The sequence below is a fragment of the Spodoptera frugiperda genome, chromosome 3 (genome assembly GCF_023101765.2).
Source record: "Spodoptera frugiperda isolate SF20-4 chromosome 3, AGI-APGP_CSIRO_Sfru_2.0, whole genome shotgun sequence".
In the NCBI taxonomy this organism is placed as follows: Eukaryota; Metazoa; Arthropoda; class Insecta; order Lepidoptera; family Noctuidae; genus Spodoptera; species Spodoptera frugiperda.
In genome coordinates this window covers 7,297,742-7,325,436 of record NC_064214.1, presented here as the reverse complement: position 1 = coordinate 7,325,436, position 27,695 = coordinate 7,297,742, and the positions used below count along the sequence as shown (strand labels likewise).

Genomic DNA, 27,695 nt, shown 5'->3' with positions numbered 1-27,695 from the left:
CTTATAACGCCTCTGGTGTTTCTGGTGTCAATGGCTCGTGGGCTCGTTTACTGGCTTATACCATAAAAAAATGTATTTGCCGCCATCTGAGGCTGCGAACATGTAATAAATAGGTATAAAAAATCCCTTACATTCCGTAAATGATTGTCACCCGAGTACGCTTATAAAATACAAAGTTATCTTCGATAACAATAACAAGTCCGGATTATATCATAAAAGTGATAGGTTGATACTGGAACTGCCGAAAATCACTGTTTCCTTACATTGAGCTGGGATTTCAGTTCAACGTGGGAAAATTAGTACTAGGTACATTAGATTAGGGAACATTTGAGCCTATTGTCATAACCTCAGGCTAGGTTGATAAAGTTTGGTATCTTAGGACAACTTGCGAAAGACATTGAACGTTTAAACAATAGCTGAATTTATTTATTACTAAATAAAACATGCATAATTTTACAGCTTAAGCCAATATGTTATACAGTTAAAGTGATAATAAACTACTTTACATTGTATGGATAGGTAGGAACTCAAGTTTAAGACAGACAGATCCTAGGTTTAGATTTCCTATGTATAATTATGTTTCCTGTGTGCTGTATGTGTATTTGTATTTCCTCTATGTATTTATTATATGTACCTACCCACACAAGTGTAGTTAACATTGGCTGCTAAACAAATGTTTCTAATTAAAGACCTAGGTGAAACTCAATGAATGTCTAATAATTACTTATCTTTATGATATCTTATAGGCTCGTGTACGATGACATAATAGGCTTAAGAACCCGCCCAGTTGAGTCAAGAGTGAATGAGATTAGCATACTCAGGGAACTAGTATTGTATTAAGGTAGGTTATTATATCTATATACAACTTGAACAACCTGTTTTGCTTTTTATTTCGACAGAAGGGCAGTTACTCTACTATAAAATACAGGGGTATTGTTTATGCAGTGTCCTAACTGCCTTGTTAATGGAGCAGCAATCGATTATGGGTTATAGGGTTTGATTCCCTGATTGGTAAAAAATAGCTAGGACCTATTCCATAGTCTTCGTTATATGATTGGGGAACAACGGATTTTCCCATTGACGAGTAAGTATTTTAAGTGTGATGCACCTCTTCCTAACCCTTGGGGAATATACGGCGTGATGTTATGTGTATGTAAGTACGAATCTACGTGCTCTGAGATAAGTAACAAACGAAAGATTAAACAAAATCTAAATGTGAGAAAACCTCCAATCTTCAAGTTCACAAATTCGCAACGTACGGTACACCCTGTAACCTGGACACAAACTTGTTGACAACCAGCACCTCGACCTTGTCAAGCTAATCTATATCATAAACTTAATAAATATCAGGCTTAATTGAAACGTAGCTACGTATCGTTTGATAAACAAGAACATAAGTAGATATCGCCATTATTTTAGGTACCAACGGAAAGATCAATCACCTCGATTGATTTAATTAAAATAAGATAAGAAATTAATGTCTAAAGATAATCTGTGGGCGTGAGTATTGAATTTTATATGAATTTCTGTAATTTTCAGCGAGTCACGTTGCATTAGATACGTATCACACGTTGATCTAACGTTACGTCAATGTTATCGTCACCGTTGATCGGGGAAACTAAAATATCTAACTTCAAGACAAGTTTGTAAGCAGGTAGGTATACATAACATAACCCATATTAGAATATATTTAAATTAAGACCTGTAATACTACCTTAACGTGCAAATAAATATTTTGAGTTTGAGTTTGAATTGCATGCGTACCGTACCAACCACAGGTACCAACTTTCCATGAATTTTGAATATTCGCGCCAAAAGTAAGAGATTACAAATCTATGGTCGATTTTTTTTTCTTTTATTTAAGGACCTAGGTATACCTAACTATGCTCCGGCTCAAAGCAGGGCCCAGAAGGAACAGGGTGGTTTTTAGTCAGTAAGAGTCTGACACTCCACCCGCCTCACCCAAGGCGGGAGAAGTCATTGGATGATTATCCAAAAAAAGGTATACCTAACTATGGTCGATTATTATTACCTATGGAAAATTATAAACTTTCTTTGGAAGTGAACCAGAGATCACTACATTCTTTCATTTCGCTTTCAAGTATAAAATATCAGACTGACAGCTTGTTTACAAGAAATAATAAAATCAAAAATGTACAAACGTAATTTTCCGCAACTTCAAGTGATGATCGTTGATAAACTTTCTAAGATTTCTATACGAAGGGTATCAGCTGCCGACTGTAATATAACTCGAACTTGCTGGCCCAAGCCTGCTTATGGTCCCGTGGACGTGCAGCGTACGATACTGCTTAATGGGATGAAAGTGGCAGTAGCCAAACCTCTTGGAGGTCAGATTGGTGCTTGCACAATCATGTATCAGGTGGGAAAATACGATGTTGTCATAGGTATATTAATAAAGTTTGATTTTAAAATCACTAGGTAGGTTGTATGCAGTGTTTTACCAAAAGGTACCTTTTTAAATTATGGCTGCAGGTACCTATTTATCGAGTTTGTATAGCTAGGTAGCTACCAACTAATCACAATACTTACCGTGCAGGCTGGTTCCCGATATGAAGTGGATGAATTCCTAGGCGCCAACCACTTTCTGCGTGCCGCATCTAGTGCTTCCAGCTGTGCTTTCTCTGGTTTCATGAAAATGCGCTTCATGTCCCAGTATGGTGCTTCAATTACCTGTTCTAGTGACAGACAATCCATAGCATACACATTGCGCTGTCCAGTCACTACTTTCTCAGAAATGAAATGTTTCCTGCTGGATACGGTCATTAGGTAAGAAATAAGTCTGCAGTCAATAATTTCTTTCCTTTAGTTTGTTCCGTTTGTTTTTCATTACATCGTAAACTTTATCAGATGCTGTTTCAAAGAATGGGAGATGGAAGACTTAAAACCAATGATCAGAGACGATTTACATCGCATTCATCCAGAGAAACGTGTGTTGGACTTGGCCCAAAAGGCTTGTTGGGGAGGACCTCTCAACAACTCTATTTACTGCGAACCATCGAGGATAAACGGTATGACAGGAGAAATCCTCGACAACTATGCCGATTGGAACTACAAGTCCGACCATTGTTCAGTGGCTAGTGTCGGTGTCCCATTTGAAGAGACTATAAAAATGGCTGAAGCGATCGAGCCCAGACGAGCAAGTTTTTATTTTAATTAGTATCGTAGAAAAAGTAGTTGTTGTACCTAATTAGGTAGTTAGGTACATAGTTAAAAATGTAGATACCTATATTATGTAGTCTTATAATGAGCAGCTTCTCGTCCCTGACCTGTTGTACCGGAACGCAGATCCACGCGAGACACAATGTACTTACCTATTTTCTATTGTTGTCAATGTCCTCGAAAACGTTTTAAATTTTTTGTCCATCGTCCATCAATAAATAGAATTAAATCGCTAATGATTCCCCTTTCGCGTCTGTTTGTAATACCTGTAGGTTAAGTCTGTATAAATTAATGCGACATTTTTGTACGAAGCTGCGAGTAGAAAACTAGTATTTTTTATAATTCATCTTTTAGAGTAGATTGTTACTCATTGTGAAATAAAATATTATAGATAAAGCCAAACCCAAGATGTATCGAGCCATCATTCCCGAGACGAGGCTTTGAGTTATACGACCTGGGCGCCTGCAGCGACACCTGGATATGTGTGGTTGTGCCCGGCTGTGGCACTAAAGACTTAACGTAAGTGTTTACCAACAGTACTTATACCAATGTAAAAGCAAAATCTCAAATTAAATAATTCTAAAGTAAAATTTAATCAAACTCAACTAATTCCTTCATTCAATAAAAATGTTTTATTCCTTTAAAACGCCTGTCATAATTTTTATTGTTACTTTGCAATTTGCAACTCTTAATGTATAATTATTTTATTTTTGATCAGTTCTCTACTGAAGCACTCGATAGTAGCACACGCTTGTGGGACAGGTAACATGCAGGACGGGTCCCACGTTTTAGATCGCACTCCAGAACTTCCCCTCGGACTCATGGCGGGAAATGATGTCTATACCTCATTCAGAGCATTCAACTTATCGTATTATGAGACTGGAGTATTCGGTGAGATTGCACGATTGACTTACTTCAAAGTCATAAAAGATAATAATTGTATTCATGTCTTATAAAAATATCTTCAAACAGTGGTTTACTTATAGTCATGTTTTTTATTATTTTTCAGGTATAGTGGCAAGGACTCGTGCCCCAACGGCATGGAATGTAACAAAAGCAGCCGCAGAATTTTTGAGTAATGTCGGATGTCTCAGCTATAAACAAATAGAAATTGGTAAAAAGAGACTTAGTAAGTACTAGCAAACTCGGCGAACTCCGTTTCGCCACCAATGATTTTCCCTGTTTTCCTGCTTTTTCCTTGATTTTTCCTGAATTTTCTTTGCTATAAACCTCACGGAGCCCGAGACCTTTCCAACGAATGCAAAACCGTGGAAATCGGTTCGTGCATTCTGGAGTTATAGCGTCAGGAAGGAAAACCCGACTTATTTTTATATAATAGATTTATCCAACTTCTTAATTAGGTTGCTGTGTAGCCCAAAGCGTGATCAACATACGATCACGCTTTGAGCTAGACCAGTTCATGGATATTCCAAGGTTTTGGGCACCAAGCGAAACTCGTTATATTTTGTAATGTTCAATCATAACACGAATCTTCTTACTTGTCTCATTCAGAAGTCAGTTTAGCAATCCATGACGACGACTGTGTGAGGGTGGCTGAGGGACTAGCGCTGCAGCTAGCCAGCGGTAATAGAATGGACACCGCGTTAGAGTCCATGGCTATGATTGATGGAATCAGTAATGAAGATGTATCAAGCACTGCAATAGATTTGTCTAAGAAATGTAAGTACCAGTTGCCTTTTTGGCTGCAACTGATGACATGACAGTGAAGTTATTTTGGTATACATTGTCATGTACTAATTAATATTTGCAGATCGAGATATGGCTCTTGCTGTTGTTGGTGATATTGGACGGGTACCTCACGACAGGGAGCTTATTTGTGCATGTTGAATAATATCATACAATTTTGTTTTTACTTTTAGAAGATATATTTTTTATTTTTAAATAAATGATATCAGTCGTCAAAATGATATCGTGGAACAAAACGTTATTGCTTATTATTTATATTTTTCTCGAAAGAAATTTAAACTAAAAGCCTCGAGTTTAATTTGGCTTTATTCTTGACAACACAGATCACGTTCTATCAAAACTACCTGTCACTGTCATGAGCTAGATTTGTCAATGTCAACGTCAAATTGTAAATTGTAACCTAAAATTGTATAATAGGTATTATTTAGCTTATTTATATTTAATAAAATAAAATAAAACATAAAGCATAATTATTCCGACAAAAATTATGTAAAATACGAAAAAAGGGAAAGAAGGTATCAAGATGAACTCCCTTCACAACACCATCAAACGTATGTACAAAACGTTTTGAGGTTATATTTTACTCTAATTCTGTTTGTAAACCATTTTACTCATTTTATTACAGAATTCCGTCTCCTAAACCTCAACACGGCATTGAAGACAATTTCTGAATGCAAGCCCATTGTTCCTAATGTCGTAAAAGTTAAGAATGACTTGGTTTGTAAACAAAACGTCCTGTCATTTGCACCACGGAGTGTTGGTGTCGAAATAATTGATAGGCGTAGATCTAATGGGATAAAACAGGACCCGATACCTTACATACCTATTGTGAACCCTCGGTCCATTCTCCCACTGCTGGACAAACAGTGGAGGAAGGATGAGATTGGTCTGCCAGCTATCCAGCAGGATGAGATTCAAGCTGCGAGGCTGATTGTCATTCGGAGGAAGAAGATGAAGAAACATCAGAGGAGGAAGCTGTGGAAGAAGATGCGCTACACCTGGGCTAGGGTTAGTGTCTCACATAATGTTAACATATAGTTCTGTTATGTTTTATTGTTATTTACCAATTTCAGTTTTGTATTTAACTTCTTGACTGCTATGAGACACAATAAAAAAAAACATTGTGTCTTGCATAGATCTACGTTCCTGGCCTACCACCGGTTAACCAATTGCTATTGCTATTGGAATATTACAACAATATTTCTCTAAATAAGTAAACAGAATACTAACAATAAAAAACTTGTTACTCATTCTTACACCAAGATATAGAAGTATATTACAGTTATGCAACTATGATGCCCTGTCTTTGTACCACCGTAAGGTAAACCGGGAGAGAATAGAATAGAATAGAATAAAATAAAATAGAATAAATTATTTCAGACAAAAGCCCATATATTGTTAGTAACATATAAAATCCTTATAAAACTATTGTTAGTACATATGCAGATAAACACAAATATATTAAGTCCGCCTTGTGCTATATTACATGCAAAAGTATTAATTAAACACAGTGTTAAAAACAGTACAGAAAATTCACACAAACTTTAGAAACTCATTTATTTTTAAACAAATTACAGGTAAAGCAGCATCGTCGTCAAGCCAAAGAGAAGAGATTCCAGAACTCTCTACTGGCGATGGTGAAGGAGGCCAATGAGTTCCAAGCTGAGCAGTATGTCGCTGACAAGATCCAGAAAGCCAACCACACTCCGCTCCCAACTCGCTGGAAACACAAACGTTTGCCGGAGTTCATCATACGACAACTGCTGGGCATCGACAAGAAGATTAACTATAAGCACACTGATGTGTATAAGGCTTGATTAGTTTGTTCAATATTAATGTAATATTAAAGTAGTTTTATTTACTGGGAGTTTTGTTATTTACTTTGTAGATGCTTAGTAGATTACTGTCACACTGATAGACTTCTTTAAGAATTAGGCATAGGTCTTTTCTAGGATTTCTAGGATATTGGGGAAACAATCTGACAATGACTGCACTGTTGGTGCCACAACTGGGTAATTGGCTGCCGCTGTCGCTCGGTTTCTTGCTGCTCCGTACTGTGCGCTGCACAGCTCGTTGCTGTAGTGTCTCTAGAAACGCTGTCGCTGTGATCGGCAGACTCTTTGCATACTACTTCATACATTGTTCACAAAGTCGTGAACTGGCCGTTAAACTTACCTAGCTATTTAACTAACGTTAAAGACACCCTTAAAAAGATGTGTGCAATCTTAATTACGATAAAACTTTATAGTTAGGTACATATAAAAGTTAGGTGTGATTGTTTGATTAATAGGTACCTCGGTAGGTGTGCTGATTTTGGCTGTCTTTTTAAAGTCTGATAAGTGTAAATTATGCTTGTTCTACATGAGATCTTGGATTCAGTTTATCTTTAGACCGTTGAATGTAAATCCTATCTTTGGATCAATAGTCGTGTAACAGGTAGGTAGGTATGTATAGGTAGGTATTGGTACTCTAGCGACCTATGACGCAATCGCTCCCCAAAATACGGATTATTTGAAACAAACGACGAACGATATTTCTTTCCTAAGTAGGCGTTTCTTTGTGATTTATTATTGGACTTAGTTTAACGAAAAAAATGTATATTTTGCGCGTATTCATCAGAGCAAATCAAAATAACATTAGATGGGGTGGAGTTCCTGTTACAGCGGTCAATTTTGGAAATATATATCTAAATAATACTTATAATATACTTATAGCATGACTGTTGATGAAGCGAAAGAGTTATGTAACATTCGTAGCAATTGGCGGTCCATTGTCTCTGCTGAGACAGGCGTGAAGTTATATTACTTATAGTGTTTTATTGTCTTGTAGGCTTTTGTCGTCGTGTCTAAAACAATAGCATGGTAGGTATGGTACCTTCTTAGCTCTGAATTGCGAAAGCATAAAAATCTTACTTACGTAGTTACTTACTTTACCTATTTATAGATAGAGATATTTAAATGTTATTTATTGATCAAACTGGTTTAAAATGGATCGAGAATATGGTTAGCCATGAGATCTCATGGGATGGTAAATCCCTGTCCAGGAAGGAACACAGACAGAATACGGAATGGTTTTAAAAACATCGATAAGTAGGTAGATACATGTTTACATCGCTCCGCTCCGCTGGTCTCGTGGCCCGACCTTCAATATTTAGGTCGCTTCCCTGTCAAACGCTTTATTTTTTTCCATTTTAACGGACTTAATTACAAATTCGGAGTTTCATTGACATGGATTAATGACACCCTTGTATTTCAAGTCGGTGGCTTTGTTTCCATATTTTTCGTAGGTATGCGTAACTCTACATTACTTAATGTGAAAATTATAATTACCTAGTTAGTGATAATAGGGTAGATGATTTATTTTAATGCCCGCCTTATAGATTATTTTAAAATAGGTAGGTATTAGACACTTCATTTTTTATTTTCTTACGGAAACAAATACATTCGATGATATATCGATATGAAATATCGCGTAACGTCACTTCTAGGTAGGTACTTTTTATACGTAGAAATTACGTATTTGCTCCCACTCCTAAACTTTAGTTCGTTCTATCTAAGTATTGTTATCTTATACGACAAAATAAAAAAAAATCATGTCTAAAATTTTTTAAATTACGTAACTGACGGACTAAATAGATTTTTAATTTTCATACCCCGTCATCAACCCTATTTTCACTTAGCATTTTCTGAAAGTACCTAATATATTCAAAAGTAGGTATCTTTCAAGTTTGTTTATGGACATATTTTTCCTTCGTAGCCTTCGAAGTGAGGCATGGGGCCCAAGATTATTGGCCGTCGGGGCCCAGGGGCCCACTCATTAGTAAGTTTGATAAACCTGCAATCCTCGAAAAAATAATGTAACGTGACACTGAGCAGCAATTATTCTAAATATAGGTAGACATTTGCTTTCCAAGAATTTTTAATAAATCCAAACAGGCTTTTTAATTCAAATATCTAATGATTTCTTTGATTTGAAAGGCCATACCAGGTGTTGACACTCCAATTACACGAAATTCCAAGTGCTCGAACCATCAAAGTACGAGTACTTACCTAAAATATAGAAATATCAAGAGACTAGACAATCGGACAGTCTCATTATGCGGCAGATGGTTGGAAGTGAAAGGAGTTCAAAGCTGCGTTTATCTACAGCGCACGCTTCACGGAGCCCTTTGACAACCAGCCAACGATGCCGTCTTTACGAATCTAAGTACAATCGATAATTTAAGTTTGGGGGATTTTCCCCAGATTCGGGTGCTAGCGTTTCTTGTTTTGGTTTGTTGGAGTAATTTAAAATGTCGTTTTAATTTGTCTCGTTGGTCATAAGATTGTTGTTTGTGATGTGCTGATTTTGTTGATGATTGATGTCGATGATTGAGAGAATTTAGCAAACTTTCTTCTTTGTTAGACCCGGAAATTGACCCTCATCTGTCAGTTACAACTATGAAAGCTACCCTAAGTTACAAAGCACTATTAAACTAGACCCAAGCCCCAGATTGGCAATTTAAAATAGGTCAACTCATTATTTTCTCAGTAACAAGCAGCTCACACTCATTGACAAACAAATAGCCTCCTAGCCAAAAGCGATTAATCAATCTCCCAATTTCGTATAAAATCCCTATTTCAAACTGTATTTACAGGCTCGAGCATTAAAATACCTACAATTTAAACTCCCATTTATCAACACTGCTCCGCCCGGGGCCATTCATTTTGTTTTTATTCGATACATCTCGATGAAATCCGCGATAGTTCGCGTTGGCGTCCAATTTCCTGGCGAGGGCGACCCGCGACCACCCGCAGCGACCCGGCGACCACCAGCCCGCCAACCCGCCGACCCGCCAACCCACAACTTACACACGAACGCTCGCAATTCGATTCTAACGTTTTTTACGACACTCCTCGGATATAAGAATGTTTATTACGCTATTACTTATGAATATTAATCTTTGAATCTTATTCCTTTTCTGGTCTGCTTTTTAATGGGGATTATATGCTGGAGTTTTAGTGCTTTTGGCATTTTATTTTACGCTCTATTCTCATAAGGATTAAGAAATCAATAAATGAACGTCTCCTATTTCGAGATTAAGCTAAGTATTTATTAACAGCTGGCTTGTACTCTGCGATGGTCTTGTTGACTGAAACATTATAGAGACTTTTTACTCAAAATCTTTAAAATCGTCTCATTCGGCAACCAAAGCATTTTTTGGATTTATTTTTTTAATCCTAATAAATAAATTATTTTCTCTTATTATGATTTTCAAACCGGACAAAATGTACTCAACTTCTTAAAACGCAGATTTTCAGAGACATTATTATCAGAGGGAAATTTATTATTCGTAGCCGCGGTACGAGCCGGTCTTCACGAAAGACTTTAATATTTTAGCATAAATAACTATATTCATTAACGTCTGAGTCCCGGGCTTAAGTTCTGCTAAATTATAACAAGTACATAAATTTGGATAGGTACCTAATAAAATTGTGCCTAGTTAAGTGCTTTCTGAGAACTCATCCCGTTATAGAATAAAGAAGCAACAAGGTTGAAACCGTGGGCGGTTAGCTGAAGTGGCTGAAATGTTTAATGTGCCATTTTAATTATTAAAAAATGTTACTTCGTATTTCCCGATAGCAACAAAAATAGGATTGGCAGATGTAGTATAGTATTCAGTTGGGATCGTACCTAATTGAAGATAGGTATATAAGTAATGGACGGTAACTATTTAAGATATTTTATCTCAGAATCGAATTTAACAGCTCTCGCTAGGCAGTTTTACTTATGTCCGCCAATTTAACAACAAGACAGCTAAGAATTGTTTACGCATACCTAGAGTTTAGTCGAAATCCCTGTGCTAAGCTCTCGCGCCAATTAAGCAAATACCTAGACAAAGTATGTGGTACATAACAGAAATATCAAAATACATTGCTCTCTCCAAGCAATAAAGATATTATCGAAGTTCTATCCTCCGGCAATGGCGTGCGAAATGAATGCAATTCTCAATATTTATAGCGGTTTCAGTTTTTATCGTTCAATAAACGAAATTCTAGTTGATAATTAAATTTTACGCTTGCCATCGAGGGTTTGCGAGAAATATCTTAAAAATTTATCGAAAATAGTTTCATGTTTATTTTGCGTAGTGCTAGAAAATGCTTTGTGTAGATTTCTGTTTGAATTTTTGATGTTATCGTTCATAACAGTTTTTATAAAATGTAAAAACTCCTAAGTAATCTACTTAGAAATTTTTGGTGGTGTGCTTTTGAGAGATAACCTTAATAATATTAAAAGGAATGCCTTCAAGTAATTACATTGTTTTAGGTACATATTATTATTAAAGAGATATTTGTTTCGCCCATTTTAGTTGTAGTTTGCCTGTATCTAGGGGGACCGTTTATAGGTATAACACTTATAAGACATTTACTATACAAATAATTTAGATAGAAAGAAAGCCTGACAACTTCTCGTAAAATAACATTACACAGAGTTCATTCACACACCTAGTGGGATGAGCCGAGTGCCTCTACATTAGGTAACTTCCTAAATGTCAAGGATTTATAAATACAACCTCTCTACTCCGTAAAAACAACAATAGCTACCATCGCTACATCCCTCCGAAGCCCAGTGTCATTATTTTTGACAAAAAATAACTACACGTGTCGTACTACATTGCTTAGGTATCTAGAAACCAGAGAAGGATTTCTCTAGGGCTCCGCAATATAAGTATTTAGTTATAAAGATGACCGTTCTAAATGTTTTGAAAGTATTGAGCAGCTATTACGAATGTTTCTTTACGTATCTTCTGAAATGATGACAGTATCTAAGTACTTAAAAACTACTACATTGTTGATTAAGTGGGTCCATTGATTTACAAAATTGATGGGCCCACTTGCCTTTTCGGGGCCCCCACACAACCTAATTCCGTCCCTGTATTATACACCTACGCAATTACTTACTACAATCATCCCACACACTACTAAGGATTTATAACACGAAGTATTATTATCTACTTATACAAAGTTCGACAGCTAAATGAGTTGTTCCCATTAAAAGTTTCACGTAAATAGTTATTGAAACAAATAAACTTGGTCCTTATGTACAGATATTAAGGATAACTTCGGTGTAATAATAATTTGAATGGTAAATTCTAGATGTTGTCAAATTAAATCACTAATAAAACGTATGCTTCATCTTCATAAGCAAAATCTGGTTAAATAATCGATAGGTATTTCAAAAAAAAGGGCTAAATTAAAAGTACCTTTAACCGACGAGCATGCATGAAAAGACTGATGACTGATGATGAAGCGAAAGAGCTGTGTAAGAATCGTAGCCCTCTACCCCCATGGCAGAATGGCGTGAGGTTATGTGTGTATGTCATGTATGTATGTTAAATAAGACCGAACAACAACAAAAAGAGAGGACTGAAACTCTTTCAAAATGGTCTTTAATGAGCCGATGAATCTTAAATCAAAACCTAAACTAAGCAATAGCACTCGATATTTTTCTGTCATCGCATGTAAAACTAAACCAAATATAATATTAGTGGCAGTCTGCCGCTGCCTGCCGCTGCCCGCCGGCGACGTCTGATTCAACTAAAACCGATTTAAACCTGTGCCAATTGGATTTTGGTTTGCTTTCTACGGAAATTGAATAATTCCACTTTCCTCTGTCGCTGTACTCGCAGATGTCACTATTCAGAGGAGAAAACAGAAGGTTAATGGGTAATTAGGGGGTTTTCAGATTTACTTCTTTGTGTTTGATGAGTGAGAGATTTCGGTGTTTTGAAATTTGTTATTGTGGTTACAACGGCACCTCTATATAATCTTTTAGCTACTTCTGTGCGGTTTCATCCGCCCTGCACAGCTTCCTTTGATCATAGCGTGATGTTTTATAGCTTATAACCTTCCTTGATAAATGGACTATCCAACATAAAAATATTATTTCAAATCGGACTAGTAGCACAGAATAATAAGCTAGTAGTCCCGGAGAATCACAGAACAGACTTATTTAATCTGTTTTGTGCTGAGATTAATCTTCAGGTTAATTCGTTTTTAGTTTGTGAATTAAGATTTAAGATAGGTATTAAATTAAAATTGTTGTGTTACAGAGTTAAGAACCGTCTTCAGTGTCTCCCTTTTCAAATTTTAGAGATAATGCTACTAAATCACAGATAGGACTGGATAGTACAAGAAGCACTATTGACATCTCACTGTTCACACGGCAGGGAGTGAACCTCCGGAGCTGCGGACTACCTAGCGGGTTTACCTAGGCTCCGGCTCGAAAAGCAGGAGTAGGAACAGGGTGGATTTTAGTCAGTAAAATTCTGACTCTCCCTCTCGCCTCGCCCAAGGAGAGAGAAGTCATTGGATGTTTTTCCCCCTATAAAAAAAAAACAGTGTATCTCCGGGCTGCGGACTACCCAACATGGTTACCGGGGCTCCGGCTCGAAAAGTAGGAGTAGGAACGGGGTGGTTTTTAGTCAGTATGAGTCTCGCCTCGCCCAAGGAGAGAGAAGTCATTGGATGATTTTCCCCCTTTAAAAAAAGGGAGTGATCCTTCTGCCCGCTCATTGAGGTCGCCAGTATCGATAGTGTCCATTAATTTAATTTTATTCCGACCCCCGAGTCCGGTGTCGCGACGGCCCTGTTTTATTGGAATCTAATACGTTTATTTTGATGAGAAGTAATCTACTTTATTGGTTCCATTCGTCCTATTGAGTGGTTCCAGTACATCATCATGTAACATTAACCAGGTATTGGTCTGCGATACGATTTGTTGCTATAAATTGTTTTGGTAATGGTTTACCATTTTTCTTTTGTAAAACATTGATCAACTGTAATATGAAACTGTTTTTAGTAACCGTGCTCTTGGTAACAGTTAGTTCTCAGTGAACTTAAGACAAGTTCTGTTTTCAATTGGTGATGCTTGTCTTCCAGAAAATTAAGATACTTTTTAGGCAGCTATAACATTTTTTCGGAACAAAGGACCATATCAGCGTGAGTAGGGGACACTGAATATCAGATGGTACTCTGCTCTTTACCCAGCTAACTAGTCACAATCTTGACAGAAAAGTACCACGAAAAAAAGGAAATCAAAAACAAAATCACAGCACTGCAACAGTCAGCCAATATTACATGAAAATAAAAATAACATTTCGCAAAAACAGCAGTCCTCCCGACCAATTTAGAAATAAAGGCGTTCGCTCAAAATCTAAAGACTTCCAAATATTCTGTGGAAATTCAATTAACTTTTTTTCAACCCGCAGTCTGCCTGGGGGTATATTAGAGTGTCATGAATATTCAATATATTTTTCCGCCCTTTCAAAGGGATTTTTATATTATATTTTTTTTCTGGTATAGCTTAATGACGTTTCATAATTTCGAACTCTTTTGAAGTTATTCGTAGTGGAAAGGTTTAGCGTTCATGCCGTGGTTGCTCGTTAGTGTTTTTCTGAAACGTTAGCTTAGGGAAAGGATGTTTCTTCACATGTGACGTCATACGTTACCTTGGGTAAGTTTAATCGTTACAAACTCAAGATGGTGGAAAAAAACGACTGCTTTTTGTATTTTTAGACAAAGAACCTTTTAGTTTATGTTAAACGTGCTATCTCAGTCAGTTTATAAAGAACTATTATAAAGAATGTCAGTATCTACCTAATACTAAATTAGGGAATCCAGAATAGTTTAGCGAAGATTAATTAGTGATAAGAATTTGAAGGTATAATGGTCAGACTAGTCAAAGTAGCCAATCAGTCAATATCTTGTTTTATAGGTACACGAAAACTTGCCAAGTTGACCGCGACGGTTCAACAAGCAAGCTATCGAAAATTGTAGCAGAAACTGTAGTGATTGACCTAGTTTCAACAAAGTATTACAATATAACAAACGACGTTTAGTATTGATGAAAGTTTCCACCATTTTGATTTGAACTTTTGCATAAATAAAACCAATTTTCGAGCCCGACTTTTTATTAGAGTAAAGTGAAATTAACAATAAATCGGAGGAGGTCTATGTTCAGATGTTTTTAATGTTAATTCCTTAGAAAATACACTAAACTATTTTAGCCATTTTCTCACATACTACTAATAATGTTTTAAATAATCTCAAAATGTACTCAATCTCTTATCTTTCACTACTATTTACCAACAAAATTACTTTTGTACGCTTTATACGCTGGTGGCGCCAACTATTGAGCGCTCACAGAAACACAGCCCCTCATTACGAAAACATCAAAGTTGAATTCCCATGGTTGCTCTGTTTTTGTTGTGCGACAGATAGCGAAAAAAATAAACAAATTGGAAACGTGAAGGAAACAGGAAATTCGATGTGCAATGTAGTTACATGAAAAAATGTTTTACTGTCGCTGTAAAAGAGGTATTCTTTTAGATGACATTTTGGCAATGCGTAGAGATGTAGCTTCGTTGTGCATTTCCTATCGTATACCCCTGCCTTAATCCCCCAATACCCAAACCAAATTTTTAACACTACCAACCCGGCACCGCACTTGTAACGGCTCTGTGGTTTCGGGCGTCCATGAGCGGCGGCGATTGCTTACTATCAAGTGATCCGTCTGCTCGTTTACCAGCTTATACCAAAACAAAAGTAGATTAGTGAAACTACTTAAGATACAGTTTCCAAACTGTAGTTTCATATAAAAGTCCAAGAGGCTGTAACAATAGCATTTAGAATGAATATAATAGAAACTGAATAAAACGTAACATCACGAACGTGGCGCCACCTAACTACACTCGCAGGAACCACGTACTAGGTGCTTGTAATAAAATGTACCAGTTCCGGCCAATTCATTAGTTTAACACTATTTACCTAGCTAGGCAGCTCAGCTTTCCTGCTTTGTTCTTGGACCATGGTACAGACGGTAGCGGAATACCATTATGTACTTTTATTTCTGTTTAAACTAAGTTAATTCCCCTTTGAAGTAAAGAGAGTGATGTGAAATAAAAACATATCGATTTAATTCGCAGATTCGGAGCTGCGGACTGCCTAGCGGGTTACCGGGGCTCCGGCTCGAAAAGCAGGAGTAGGTGGTTTTTAGTCAGTAAGAGTCTGATACTCCCTAACATTGTATGATTTCCCCATCAAAAAATTGCTTAAGTCGAAAACTTATTTTTTTTACTTAAGTAGGATTATAAAATTTTCCATGTGTGGTCTTAATCGTATTATCAATGTACCGGTTTGTTCACTATTCCATAAAAACACTGACGGGATGTTACATTTTTAATTTCTTTAGGTATTCATGTTTCAGGAGACGAACAATGAACATACCGTGTCCTAAGAGACGGCTCAAAATTCTGAGGTTATTAAAGAAAATTATTTTGCTGTCCGAAATAATTTTATTATAAGTCATCTCGTACTTATGTACCTACCTAGGTAAGATACGTTTAGTGTATTAAATGAATAAAAAAGTCAAATGAAGTCTCAAGTCGCTTTATAATTGGTCTGCAGCTGAATAGCAAACGTGTAAATGTTGTCATAGAGCTTTGTAGCGCATAGTTTATAAATAATACTGAACCAACTTAACTAATATACTTAGCTAACTTATTTATATAGCTTTAGTGCGATGAAACATTGCGTTTATTTGCTCGGCGATATATAAAATGTTTTACTAGTCAAAAACTGAATGAGTTAGTGTGAATAACCTAACCGAATTTCGTGAAAAGGTTTTAATTAAACGAAGTTTTATTAATTTTATTTTGTTATTTTCGTAGTTAGGCTGGGGTTGAAGTGCTTCGTCTGTATAATGCTAGTAAGTGCATCTACTGAAATGGCCTATTTCAATATTATTTAAGTTTTTGATTAATAGCATAGTATCGACCAGATTGGAGATATATTAAAGAAGGGCTAAATTAAAAGTACTTTTAACCGACGAGCATGCATGAAAAGACTGATGACTGTTGATGAAGCGAAAGAGGTATGTAAGAATTGTAGCAATTGGCGTTCCATAGTCTTTGCCTGCGTTTTTTTCATGGGAGATAGGCGTGAGGTTATGAATGAATAGGTGAATGAGCACACTGAGTCTAGAATTTTGTAAAATCTTTAAAGGTTCCTGCAAGTTTACTAAAAGCGATATGAAAAACAACATTATGTATTGAACACGCGTTTCTTTTAACTCAATATTACTTATAGTAATAATCACAAAATATTATTGCAACTCTTACTGCCGCACTCAGAGACATTTAATGATTACTTAAACTATTCCTTAAACGATAACAATTGCTAAGGACTGGGTTAAGTAACCATTAAATAACTCTGAGTACAGCGGTTAGGTAACAACTTAAGTAGGTTTGTGTTACCTACAGAATCCAAAAAGTTTAATCACAGAACCCAAGTCAGTTAATTTTAATACAAACAAAAAATATCTCTCAGTTATTTATCACGAGATGTTATTAATAAAGGAATATTTCTGTAAAAGTCGGCTCCTGTACAAAAATGTTAATTATTTAATTAAGGACGCCGCTCAACGGGATTTTATTCTGAAGGCGAAAAATTAAAAGGTTCGTGAAGTTTATGTTTGTATGTATCTATGATATTACAAGTTTCAGGAACAGAGAGTAAAGTTCCCTAAGAAAAGGAGGATCCTCTGACCTGGCGAGGTGATCGTGCCTGGCGGGCTGCCTGACTATTGTTCGTTGGGATTTTCTTACCATGTTTATTCGTATGTAAACTTCATATATGCGATGTAGGATTTTAAGAAGTCATCCGTTGATTTGCTCGTCGATCGTCTATTTGCGACTTCTGTCATCTGCCACTTGTCATATGTCGCCATAAAACTATATTAATTAATACTAGCTACTTTCACGTGGTTTCTCGGCTCCTATTGATCGTAGCGTAATGTTTTGTTAGCCTATAACTTTCTTCAATAAATGGACTATCCAACACAAAAATAATAACTCAATTCGGATCAGTAGTTACAGATACTAACGCGTTCAAACTAACATACAAACTCTTTGCATGCGTTTTATATGTATGATGATGATATATGTACCTTTGCTTAACTCTACATCTGAACCTTAACCAGTCTCTCTTCTACATTTTTGTTGACCAACAACCTATCTTATTCACAATCGAAGTCTTGCAGCCCACTGCCACCACCATAGCTTATCCCCTCGATCCAAAACTGTGACAGTGAGTGGTACCCGCTCATGTTATCGTTATCGAGCGAGCAGCCAGCTGGGTGTGCGCCAGCGATTCAATCACAAATTATTAAGGCAGTTTGGTGAGCTTGCTACAAACGCCATTCTGGTCGAGAAAATGCAAATTTTCCATTAGATACAACCTTTGATACGAAGAGGCTGGATTTATTGGATCATAGAGACATGTTTTTGGCTGACAGACTATGTTGATTTTTAACCCACTTCAAGAATAGGAGGTTTTCAGTATGACCTGTATGTTTGTACGCGATTATCTCGCGTTTGGTTAAATTGATATTGATGTAGTTTTCAGCATAGTATTTTCAGACTTAGAAGAAGGTTTTACGCATATTACCTATTTTACTGTAGAAAAATTGAAGTCTTAAATAAAATAGAAAGTGGTTCTTATAAAAAAAACATGTACTACTTATATATTTTATTTTTCTGATTTATTATTATACGTACTTACATTATACAGACATCATCACTTACCATCAGGTGAGATAGCGGCCAAACGTCGACCCATTAAATGTAAAAAAAGGAGATTTTAGAATTTTTTTAAACTTGTATCTACTTGTAATTAATTTCATTGTATGCATGAAGACCACAAACTAGCGTCACTCCTACAATGTTACAGCTGCAATAATCTTAGAAACAAAAGCGACTTCCCAACTCCTGAACTTACACATACATATAAACAAAGTACCTCAAACTTGAGGTTCGTAGGTGTAAGTACCGTACCGTATATTTTGGGCGAGTGACCCCAGAGAAAAAGCTTGTATAAACAACAAATGAAGAGAACTAACAGCGTTAGTGTTCCGTCATCACAAAGAGAAACACAACAGTTAGGGTCGGACTCCACTATAGGGGAGCAGAGATGTGCTTTTTTATGGTATAAGACGATAAACGAGCTACGGATCACCTGATGTTAAGTTATGACCGCCGCTTATGGACACTTGAAGCACCAGAGGCGTTACAAATGCTTTGCCGGTCTTTTGGTGGTTAGGAATTTAAGGTTTAGTGGCTTAGTACGTGTTTTAATTTTAACCAGTTAAACGGGTTAAACGTGGTAATGTTTCAATCTCGTTAAACATAAAATAAACTCGTACTTTAAAAACCTAAAACGAATGCGCGTTCAGCGCTTTGATTGGTTGGTTTATTCGAGCCGGCCAATCAGAGCGTTGAACGCGCTCTCGTTTCGCTTATTTTAAACGTAAAGCAAATTCGTACTAAGGGTACTGAACAGTGTAATCAGTTCATAATACGTATGCTATGGTTACCCATAATTATAAATACAGATTAGCCTAAGGTATATTGTATATTACTGTTATTTCCATCCATGTTAGTGACAATAAATATGTAAATAAATAATTACTACACAGATTCAGTGCAGACATCCTAGCTGAAATGAAAATACATATTTTCGTCTCGCTTCCCTTTGGAGTCCAGGCCTTAACTGTTTGCTAAACCTGCCATGTTTGAGTTTGCTATCGTGAGTTGAGAAATTCGGCGAAAAAGTGACGCGGCGCTGGGAGCCCGGGTTTGATTACAGTGTTTTGTTATACACCTGCCATTTGCTCGTATTATAATATTGTGTGTTTTATTTACCTGTTTCAGCTGACGTATTACAGTTGTTGCTGTTTATAAAACATGGTTTTTAACATGAGCTGGTAATTTTGGTATAAGTGCGGTTTTACGTTGAAAATGCTAAATTGTAGCTAACTATTTTAGTAAGTGTGACGCAAATATTTAACTGTATTAATGTTACGATGGTTGGGACACATAGAAAGGAAAACAGATTTATAAAATAAGTATAAAGAATTGGGACCGTCGGTAGAAGGCTCTCTAAACGGACGTGAATTGACCAGATTGGCGATGTATTAAAGAAGAGCCAAATTAAAAGTATCTTTAACCGACGAGCATGCATAAAAAGACTGATGACTGTTGACGAAGCGATAGAGGTAAGGGAGATTCGTAGCAATTAGCGTACTATTGTCTCTGCGTACCCCCACGGGAAACACGCGTGAGTTTAGATATGTAACAACTGTAGTTTTATTTAGTAAAAGTGAAGCTAACTCATTGTCAAATCCATAGTTTCCAATTACTACTTAAAATAGCTGTTGTAGTATGGATTTATAGAAACGTATCTACGTAGACAGTACACCTATTACAATACTCTTAAAACGTGTTAGCATTAGCCGTTCCGCCAATAGACGTCCAGACGATACCATAAGATGTGCAAGCTTGACCCGGGATCCTCCAATCAGGTTCCTGTCCGTATGTGCATAGTTAAATTAATTCCCTCGTTCAAATACAATCTCGATGGGTCCGTAATCGGATAACAGAGATCCCACGATAAATTACTGTGTTCCAATTAAACCAGAACAGTTGGGGTTATGGGTGGACAGACGGGCGTCCAACGGTCCAGCGGGTTCGAGGTTAGATAATAGCGATTACATTATTGTTCCAAATTTTCTTTGGTAACGTCATCAAAATTGTAGATATTACCTTTAATAAAGTATTGTATAGTAGGTACTTTAGTGTTGCACGTCTCCATGGGCTTCACCGATTGTTTACTATCAGGTAACCCGTCTACTCGTTTGCGTAAATAAGTATAGGGACTATTCCATAAAAAATGTAGCTAGACTTCTGATTTTTCCAAAGGACGCATTCGTTTTAGGAGCATCTTCTATGATTCTTGAATCAAATTCTTGAATCAAGAATTGAAACATAATTTTCAAAAAAAATCCTTCAACTAATACTTCGTACTTAGAGTCATTTAATGGTTTCCTAACCTGAATCTTAGTAATTGATTTCGGAACAAAATCGTTACTAAGAAATAGTTTAAGTAATAATTAAATATCTCTGAGTACGACAGTACTAAACTCTTAACATACCATAAGACGAATCTTTGAAACTCCCATACCTCAGATATTATGAATGAAAGAATGCTTAGCTGGATAACGTTCAGGAAACAAAGGTTCCTGCTCGGAGCCCGCCCGTCTGCCTCCACTCCCCATGGAGGAAATTTTCATATTCCCCCAGTATGTACAGTCAGAAAATAAATTACCGTTCTTACTGGCGACCTTACGTGCCCACTGGGTCGATACATACCTACACCTACCAATGATTTATTGTTTAATTTTCATATTATGTGTGTACCTATGTATGGGTTTTTACTCCTATTTCTCTGTCTGTTACATGTGATTTTTAAGTTGGGTTTTTTTTCGTGAAAATATCACAATCTGTAATAATATTTGTAGTAACTGTTTTCTTACTGTTTCAAACCAAACAGAGCGTAATCATTTCAAGGATATTTTTCTCGGAATTTCTCGACTACCTAGAATCTAAATGAAAATAGACGATGTGTAAAGAACTTTGATCTCAGTTTTTTTGAAACATTATTTTCGTCTATTCAGGTCTTCTTGTGACTATAAAATTAATTACTAAGATAAAATTAAAACTACAAAGCGTCCACTTGAATAAGAGGCACCTATAAACACTATGGAAGTGTTAAATATAATTAATAGTGGAGTTTAGTCGCCAGCCGGCCGTCCATCAACCCTCGTTCACGTCAAACATTGTTCCTCCGAAGGTATATTTGTTCAATCCGGGCCGTCACCGGTCGCCCGGGGCCGCTCCGGCGCCGGACAGCCGTGCTATTCTGAAAATGGGAAATTCATCTCGCAACTCCCCATCGCAATTCAATAAATCCAATAAAAAATATCTTTTTTTACTTAAAATGTCAAAAATACAATACTTAACTACATGGTGTAATTTTTCACTCACATTCGCGTTCGTGATTAACTGGTGGCGCTAGTGTCGAAATAAGTGTATTTTCGTAAAATGAAACTTTAATTTTTAGTATTAATCATTTGACTGTCGGTAAATGTACAAAACACAATAAAAAATACATTTTTTTTTTTTTTAAAATAGAATACTTAACTATGTGGTGTAATTTTTCCTCTCTCTTGAATAGATCTGCTTTCGACACCACTGGTTAAATAATCTCATCGTGGATTTACAAGTGATTTAGCATAATTAATTAATTAGGTATTATGTTATCGGCTTACTCACGTAATTGTTTGACGAGGAATTCGACTAGTTTCAAGCCATGGTAGACGCCGCAATTGTCGCGCTGCTGCTAGCTGGCATGGTTTGAAACTAGTCGAATTCCTCGTCAAACAATTACGTGAGTAAGCCGATAACATAATACAATTTATTACGCTAAATCACTTCTTAAACCACGATGAGATTATTTAACTCTAGATTAGTGGTGTCGAACGTATGTAAATCTTAGTGAATTTTTTTACGTGAGTAAGCCGATAACACAATAATTAATTTAGTATGTCCCCGGAAAGTTATAATAAAATTATAGTAGAATGAACTTTCAGAATAGCCCGGCGTGTTCCAGACCGTTACAGGAGTTATGAAACTGTTTACTTGATACTCTTGTATGAGGCGGCACATCAAGCTATACAGTACCAGTATAAACTGACCTCTGAATGAGCGGAAAGACCATATAAAGCGGGACCATGGTACACTGGTTACGTGATAGGCAGGTATTGTGTGAGGTGCATGTTCACAACATTGATTCGCTATTCAGAATGTTGCTTGTTCGGTGAAGCCCTGGCTTGTTGGGTTGTTTTTTCACCTGTTGATGTTCTTTGTTCGTTGGTCAATATTTCGGGAGTTATTTGATGGTAACCGAGACTTTTCAAGTCTAGAGACTTTTCAACGTTTGGTCACATGGAAGTGTCATGTTTCGGCTAGAGTGATACTGAGTGAGGCTCAGCCCTACTCCTTATACTCAATCCTCCTGGGTATCCATAGCCAGCGGCGATTGTTTAAAATCAGGTGATTCGTCAGCTCATTTACTGGCTTATACCATAAAAAATTGCTTACCATCAGGTGATCCGTGTGCTCGTTTACCGGCTTATATTACCATAAACTACAACTCAATTGAATACACCATAAAACGCTAACAACACCAATGGCTAATCCATTGCAACGCAACCTCAACAATAAGACACGATGTTATATTTTTCCAAATCTCCTTCACATGGGCCCACACACCCACACCACACCCACACAGTTTATATAACAAAGAGGACTTCATAGTTCCCGTAAGAGAGCTTAGAACTCTTGTCGCAAGAGCTTTGAACAAAAATCCCGAATCCCGAAGTGTCGGAGGTGTGAACAAAGCCTTCGGAACTAGTGTTGGGACAAACTGTAATCGCTTCGGGTCTTCTATTCAATTTTGTTACTGTTCGCTATTAAATAGTTCAGTTGTTTAATCGTGAGGATCTGCTTTCATATTAGTAGTGTTGTGTTGTGTGTTGTTTTGTGCAAATTGATATTGGTACCTAATTATTTCTTTATTGTAAAGAGGATGCGTGTTACGAATTTATTAACATAAAGACATTCGACCAGTTTTCGCTAGGTCTATTGCATTGCAAATTAGTTTGTAGCCAATTTCTAACTTCATTTCTGATACTATTTAGTCTATTGCTTCTTGTATATCTTGTACTAGTTTACATCGATTTTCTATGCTTCTTATACCTCAAAGAGGTAAATAGAGACGCAAAATATATGTTGATCAATCACTTACTTTCTGTAAAATTACTGAGACATCAGGCAGTCGAACCAACATCTTCTATTTAGGCAGTCGCTGATACTACCCACTGGCCAAAGAGGAACATCACATAAAAAATATCCACGCTGAAAATCTAAAGTTTCACGAACAAAAATCCAGTTTATAACATTTTATTGTTTTAAACGCTGTGCATAGAAAAAGTTAAAGTATTTGTAGAGAACCCGAGACCAGCGGGTCGTGCCGCGAGCACTGTTTGTGGTTACTGCATCCTACACGTTATACGGAGATTGTATAGTATTTAGCAGTTAGTCGCACGTTTCAGACGAATATTTTTTATTATTTAGACGTCATAAAATGTTGAAATTTATTTATTCACATATGTTTGTATTTTAATAAATTTAAAAATATATGTACATGTATTCATGGGGACCAGTCCATGAGTTGCAATATAACCCACATTTTATTTTAAGGCAATACTTTAAGTCATATTTAAAAAATATAATTATGACGAAGATGCATTTCTCTAGTTTTTTAAACTTTGCCCCACACGGATTTTCTCCTGTGTCGTGGCTGCGTTTAAAAACATAAAAGTTCACATGCACATGACAATCAGAACTGAACAACAATTTGTGGAAATCGAACCAGCGACACGTTGCACGGCAGCTAGTTGCCCAGCCACCACGTCAACCACCAACAGTCAAAGTCAGTTGTTATTTGAACGATTGTCCATGTATAAAATTTAGGATTGAAAACCAGTAGTGTTTGTGTTATTTACCGAGTTATACATAGCTATGGTTTCTATGCAATATTGAAATATATTCAAGTGTTCTATTTAGACTTAAGTACTAGGCAATTAATCTTATAGATTTAGTGGTCATTACATAAAATAAAATTACCAACTACCTACTTATTAAGTACGTACTTAGAAATAACGTCACGTTCTGAAACTGTCGTAGTTACAGGATATTTATTACAAAGATTGATAGATAGGTACTATAAAGATTTCAGAATAGAATATAAATGTAGTACCTTTTTTAAGGAGGGAAAATCATCCAATAACTTCTCCCGCTTTGTGAGAGGCGAGAGGGAGTGTCAGACTCTTACTGACCAAAAACCACTTCGTTCCTACTCTTACTTTTCGAGTAAACCAGTTAGGTAGTCCGCAGCTCCGGAAAATGTAGTGCTTGTCTCGACAGTAAACCTCGGTACTTTCTTTTTTTTTTTTTATTTATTATTTACACAAAATACACAGTAATACAATAAATAACAAATAGCAACCAAAAAACCACTAAGGTTTAGAACCGTGCTATGGAATCTGCCTTAAATGTTACAATATGGAGGTAGGTACAATAATCTTGCTTAAATAGTACTCAGGTAATATTCCTTGAGTTTACATTTTATATTTTTAGGTGTGATACATTTTTTTACTTCTGCGGGTATACTTTTAATAAGTCTTGGTACAATATAACCAATAGTTCGCTCGCCATATGCATTGTTAGCGCGCTGCGTACGGAGCCGATTCTCAGAATTAGCCCGAGTATATATAGGATGTTCAATCTTGGTTCGTAGCGACTCGTTGAAAAATTGATCTTTTAACAATAAAAAATTGGCATGTGCATGAACTGGCAAGACTTTGCAGTGCTTGAACAAACCGTTTATATTTTCGTAATATTGTTTTTTTATATTAGGAGAAACTATAGATTTTAGAATTTTATGTTGTAAATTTAAAATATTATTAAGATAGGTTTTGTAGGTACGACCATAACTACTGAGGCCATACTGGATATGCGAGTCTGCTAATGCGTAGTACAGCATTATTTTTACTTTAAAGGGTATTCGATTTTTTAATATGACCATGACGGCTAGAAATTGACGAAGTTTGTCGCAAACACGTTCTATGTGATGACTCCAGTTAAACTTATCATCTATGATTAGTCCAAGATATGTTTGCTTATTGACCATACCTATTTGCGGACAGTTACAGTCGATCGCATTGACTGTGTGTAAACAGTTGTGGTCATGGGCTATCAAGTTCTGTACGGGCAGCTTTTTAATGTATGGTGATTTTATAACTAAAAGTTTGGTCTTGCTAGCATTAAGTACCAAGCCCGCATCGTGACACCACCTTATTAAAGCATGGCGTGACACCACCTTCTTGTTGACTGGATAATATTTATAAAACCTATATTAGCATGAATCATAGAAATATTATATCTTTGGTTTTTTTATGGCATAGGAGGCATACACCTGATGGTAAGCGATTAGCGCCGCCCATAAAAAGAAACCACATCGTCATCATAATTAATAATCAAATAGAAAATTAAAATGTAATACCATGCTTTTTACATCACATTTTCATCAATTTATTTTTAAACTTCTAAAACCTTTAGCAATTCAGTTCAATGTACCAATTTCCCAGCCTCTCCTCTCTACATCAACGTATCGAACCCTTTTAACCGACAATAAACAACATTTTCAATTCGGAACCTGTACATAAAGTTACATTTTAACCTCCTGGAGTAATATCCACGTGGATGCAAAACCAAATGCCCTGGGACCGACCACGTCGCCTGTCAGATTATTCCGTAAGAGGATTTTTTCAGAGATATCCCACCAAAGCAGGTGTCGTGGGACTCTGGGGCTGTTTAGAAATATTATTTCTATGTTTTTGTTGTCAGTATTGAATAAATATGATGTGTTATGTTCTTAAAGATATTGTTGTATTCAATTAATGTAGTTTTAGAAAGAATATGTCTTGAGTTTAACTTGAGAATATATGTAATTCAGAAATTCAGAGTAAGGGTATTTTTCTACCAGAGATGTATGCTGCGGATGCGTTTGGCTTCCAATCATATTCATTGGTATACTTAGCACTGGTGGAAACTTAGCTAAGCTATGTTTTCTATAAGGAAAGACATGTGCTATGGATGGTTTTCTTAGTATCGATACATTGCATACTCGAGCTGCGCATTTTCCTCGCACAGCTGCATAGCAGTATCAGTGTAAATGGTCACATAGTTTCACAGCTTAGCTATTACATCATAGCAGCATTGCTTCGTAACACATCTCTGGTAGAAAATCACCCTAAGACATTGAATCTACGTTTGTCCAAAGATAAAAAGGTTTATTCTAAGGAGTTTTTATATTTATGTAACTTTAGCAGACTTTAGCTACATTGCAAAAATAGGAGCTCAGTTTTAGAAAAATAAGTTCCATGAAAAACTGCCCTTCATACCGCTACACGGGAAACAGTAGAAATAATACATTTTCTATCCCCTAAACAATTGTTCAACGGAACAGTTGATAATTTCACAAACCTCCCGGAGGTATTTAATAATGCATCACAATGTTCCAAAGTTAATTGGGTAAATCAGAGTAATAAAACTTTGTCTGTGCCCTTCGGAATTCAGTGAGGAGTGGGCCGCGCCATGATTGCCAATTAGTCAGATAATCCTCCGGAAGGTCGCGAGCTGTGGCGACCAAGTGGTGATTATTTAGACTTTAGAAGCTTACTCCTTGTTAGTAGCTGGTAAACCTGGCGCCGAGGTTATTGCTTGAAGATGCAGTAGCTTGTTAATTAATGTTATGTATTATTTCGTTCGGGGAGTACCTCTAGGCACTCTCTTCTAGGTGAGATGAAGTTGTACCTATGCAACAATTACGAATTACTATTATGGGGCAGTATCCTTAGTACGAGTTTTTCAAAACGAGAGCGCGTTCGGTAGTCTAATTGGTGGGTAGACGCGCCGGCCAATCAGAGCGCCGAACGCCTCTCGTTTTGTTTTCGTCCAACGTAAAGCAACCTCGTCCTAAGGGTACAGTATAATATTTTGTTTAATAATGTTACTTTAACTAACTGTATAAGGCAAAGGTTGTAAAATAAAAAATAAACTTCTATAAGTAAGGCAGCCTACGAAATAAAATACATTTTGTTACAAAAATTGGTGACGTCACGCTAAACAGAAACTCTATGTATGTACCAAAGTTACATCTCTCAAATATCTGCTTCTTAAATAAAATAAAGACTTAGCAAAGCAAGTGATTAGTAATGGCGAAGAGACGTGAGTTATTAAAGTAACC

General features: G+C 36.5%; 3 protein-coding genes across 3 annotated transcripts in view; all 3 read left to right on the top strand.

Annotated features, from left to right (window-relative positions):
* LOC118274145 (ATP-dependent Clp protease ATP-binding subunit clpX-like, mitochondrial) overlaps positions 1-27,695 on the top strand; it is a 298,109-nt gene that overhangs the window by 38,986 nt on the left and 231,428 nt on the right. The gene's annotated exons all lie outside the window — the stretch shown is intronic.
* On the top strand, positions 2,043-5,115 carry LOC118274104 (cytochrome b-c1 complex subunit 2, mitochondrial). Its single transcript, XM_035591476.2, has 8 exons — positions 2,043-2,380; positions 2,558-2,787; positions 2,869-3,157; positions 3,572-3,699; positions 3,899-4,071; positions 4,190-4,309; positions 4,693-4,860; positions 4,952-5,115. Exons 1-8 carry the CDS (start codon positions 2,153-2,155, stop codon positions 5,026-5,028), a joined length of 1,413 nt encoding a protein of 470 aa, XP_035447369.2. The 5' UTR covers positions 2,043-2,152; the 3' UTR covers positions 5,029-5,115.
* On the top strand, positions 5,245-6,748 carry LOC118273988 (uncharacterized). The gene is made up of 3 exons (XM_035591295.2): positions 5,245-5,438; positions 5,513-5,895; positions 6,465-6,748. The coding sequence occupies exons 1-3, from the start codon at positions 5,411-5,413 to the stop codon at positions 6,702-6,704; spliced, it is 651 nt and encodes a 216-aa protein (XP_035447188.2). The 5' UTR covers positions 5,245-5,410; the 3' UTR covers positions 6,705-6,748.

Bases quoted from the DNA above. Each gene is read 5' to 3' on its own strand.
- LOC118274104 (XM_035591476.2), top strand. From the start codon at position 2,153: ATGTACAAACGTAATTTTCCGCAACTTCAAGTGATGATCGTTGATAAA. The intron at 4,310-4,692 runs GTAAGTACTAGC...TGTCTCATTCAG, and splicing joins AATTGGTAAAAAGAGACTTA to AAGTCAGTTTAGCAATCCAT. The intron at 4,861-4,951 runs GTAAGTACCAGT...TAATATTTGCAG, and splicing joins AATAGATTTGTCTAAGAAAT to ATCGAGATATGGCTCTTGCT.
- LOC118273988 (XM_035591295.2), top strand. From the start codon at position 5,411: ATGAACTCCCTTCACAACACCATCAAAC. The intron at 5,439-5,512 runs GTATGTACAAAA...ATTTTATTACAG, and splicing joins CCTTCACAACACCATCAAAC to AATTCCGTCTCCTAAACCTC. The intron at 5,896-6,464 runs GTTAGTGTCTCA...AACAAATTACAG, and splicing joins TGCGCTACACCTGGGCTAGG to GTAAAGCAGCATCGTCGTCA.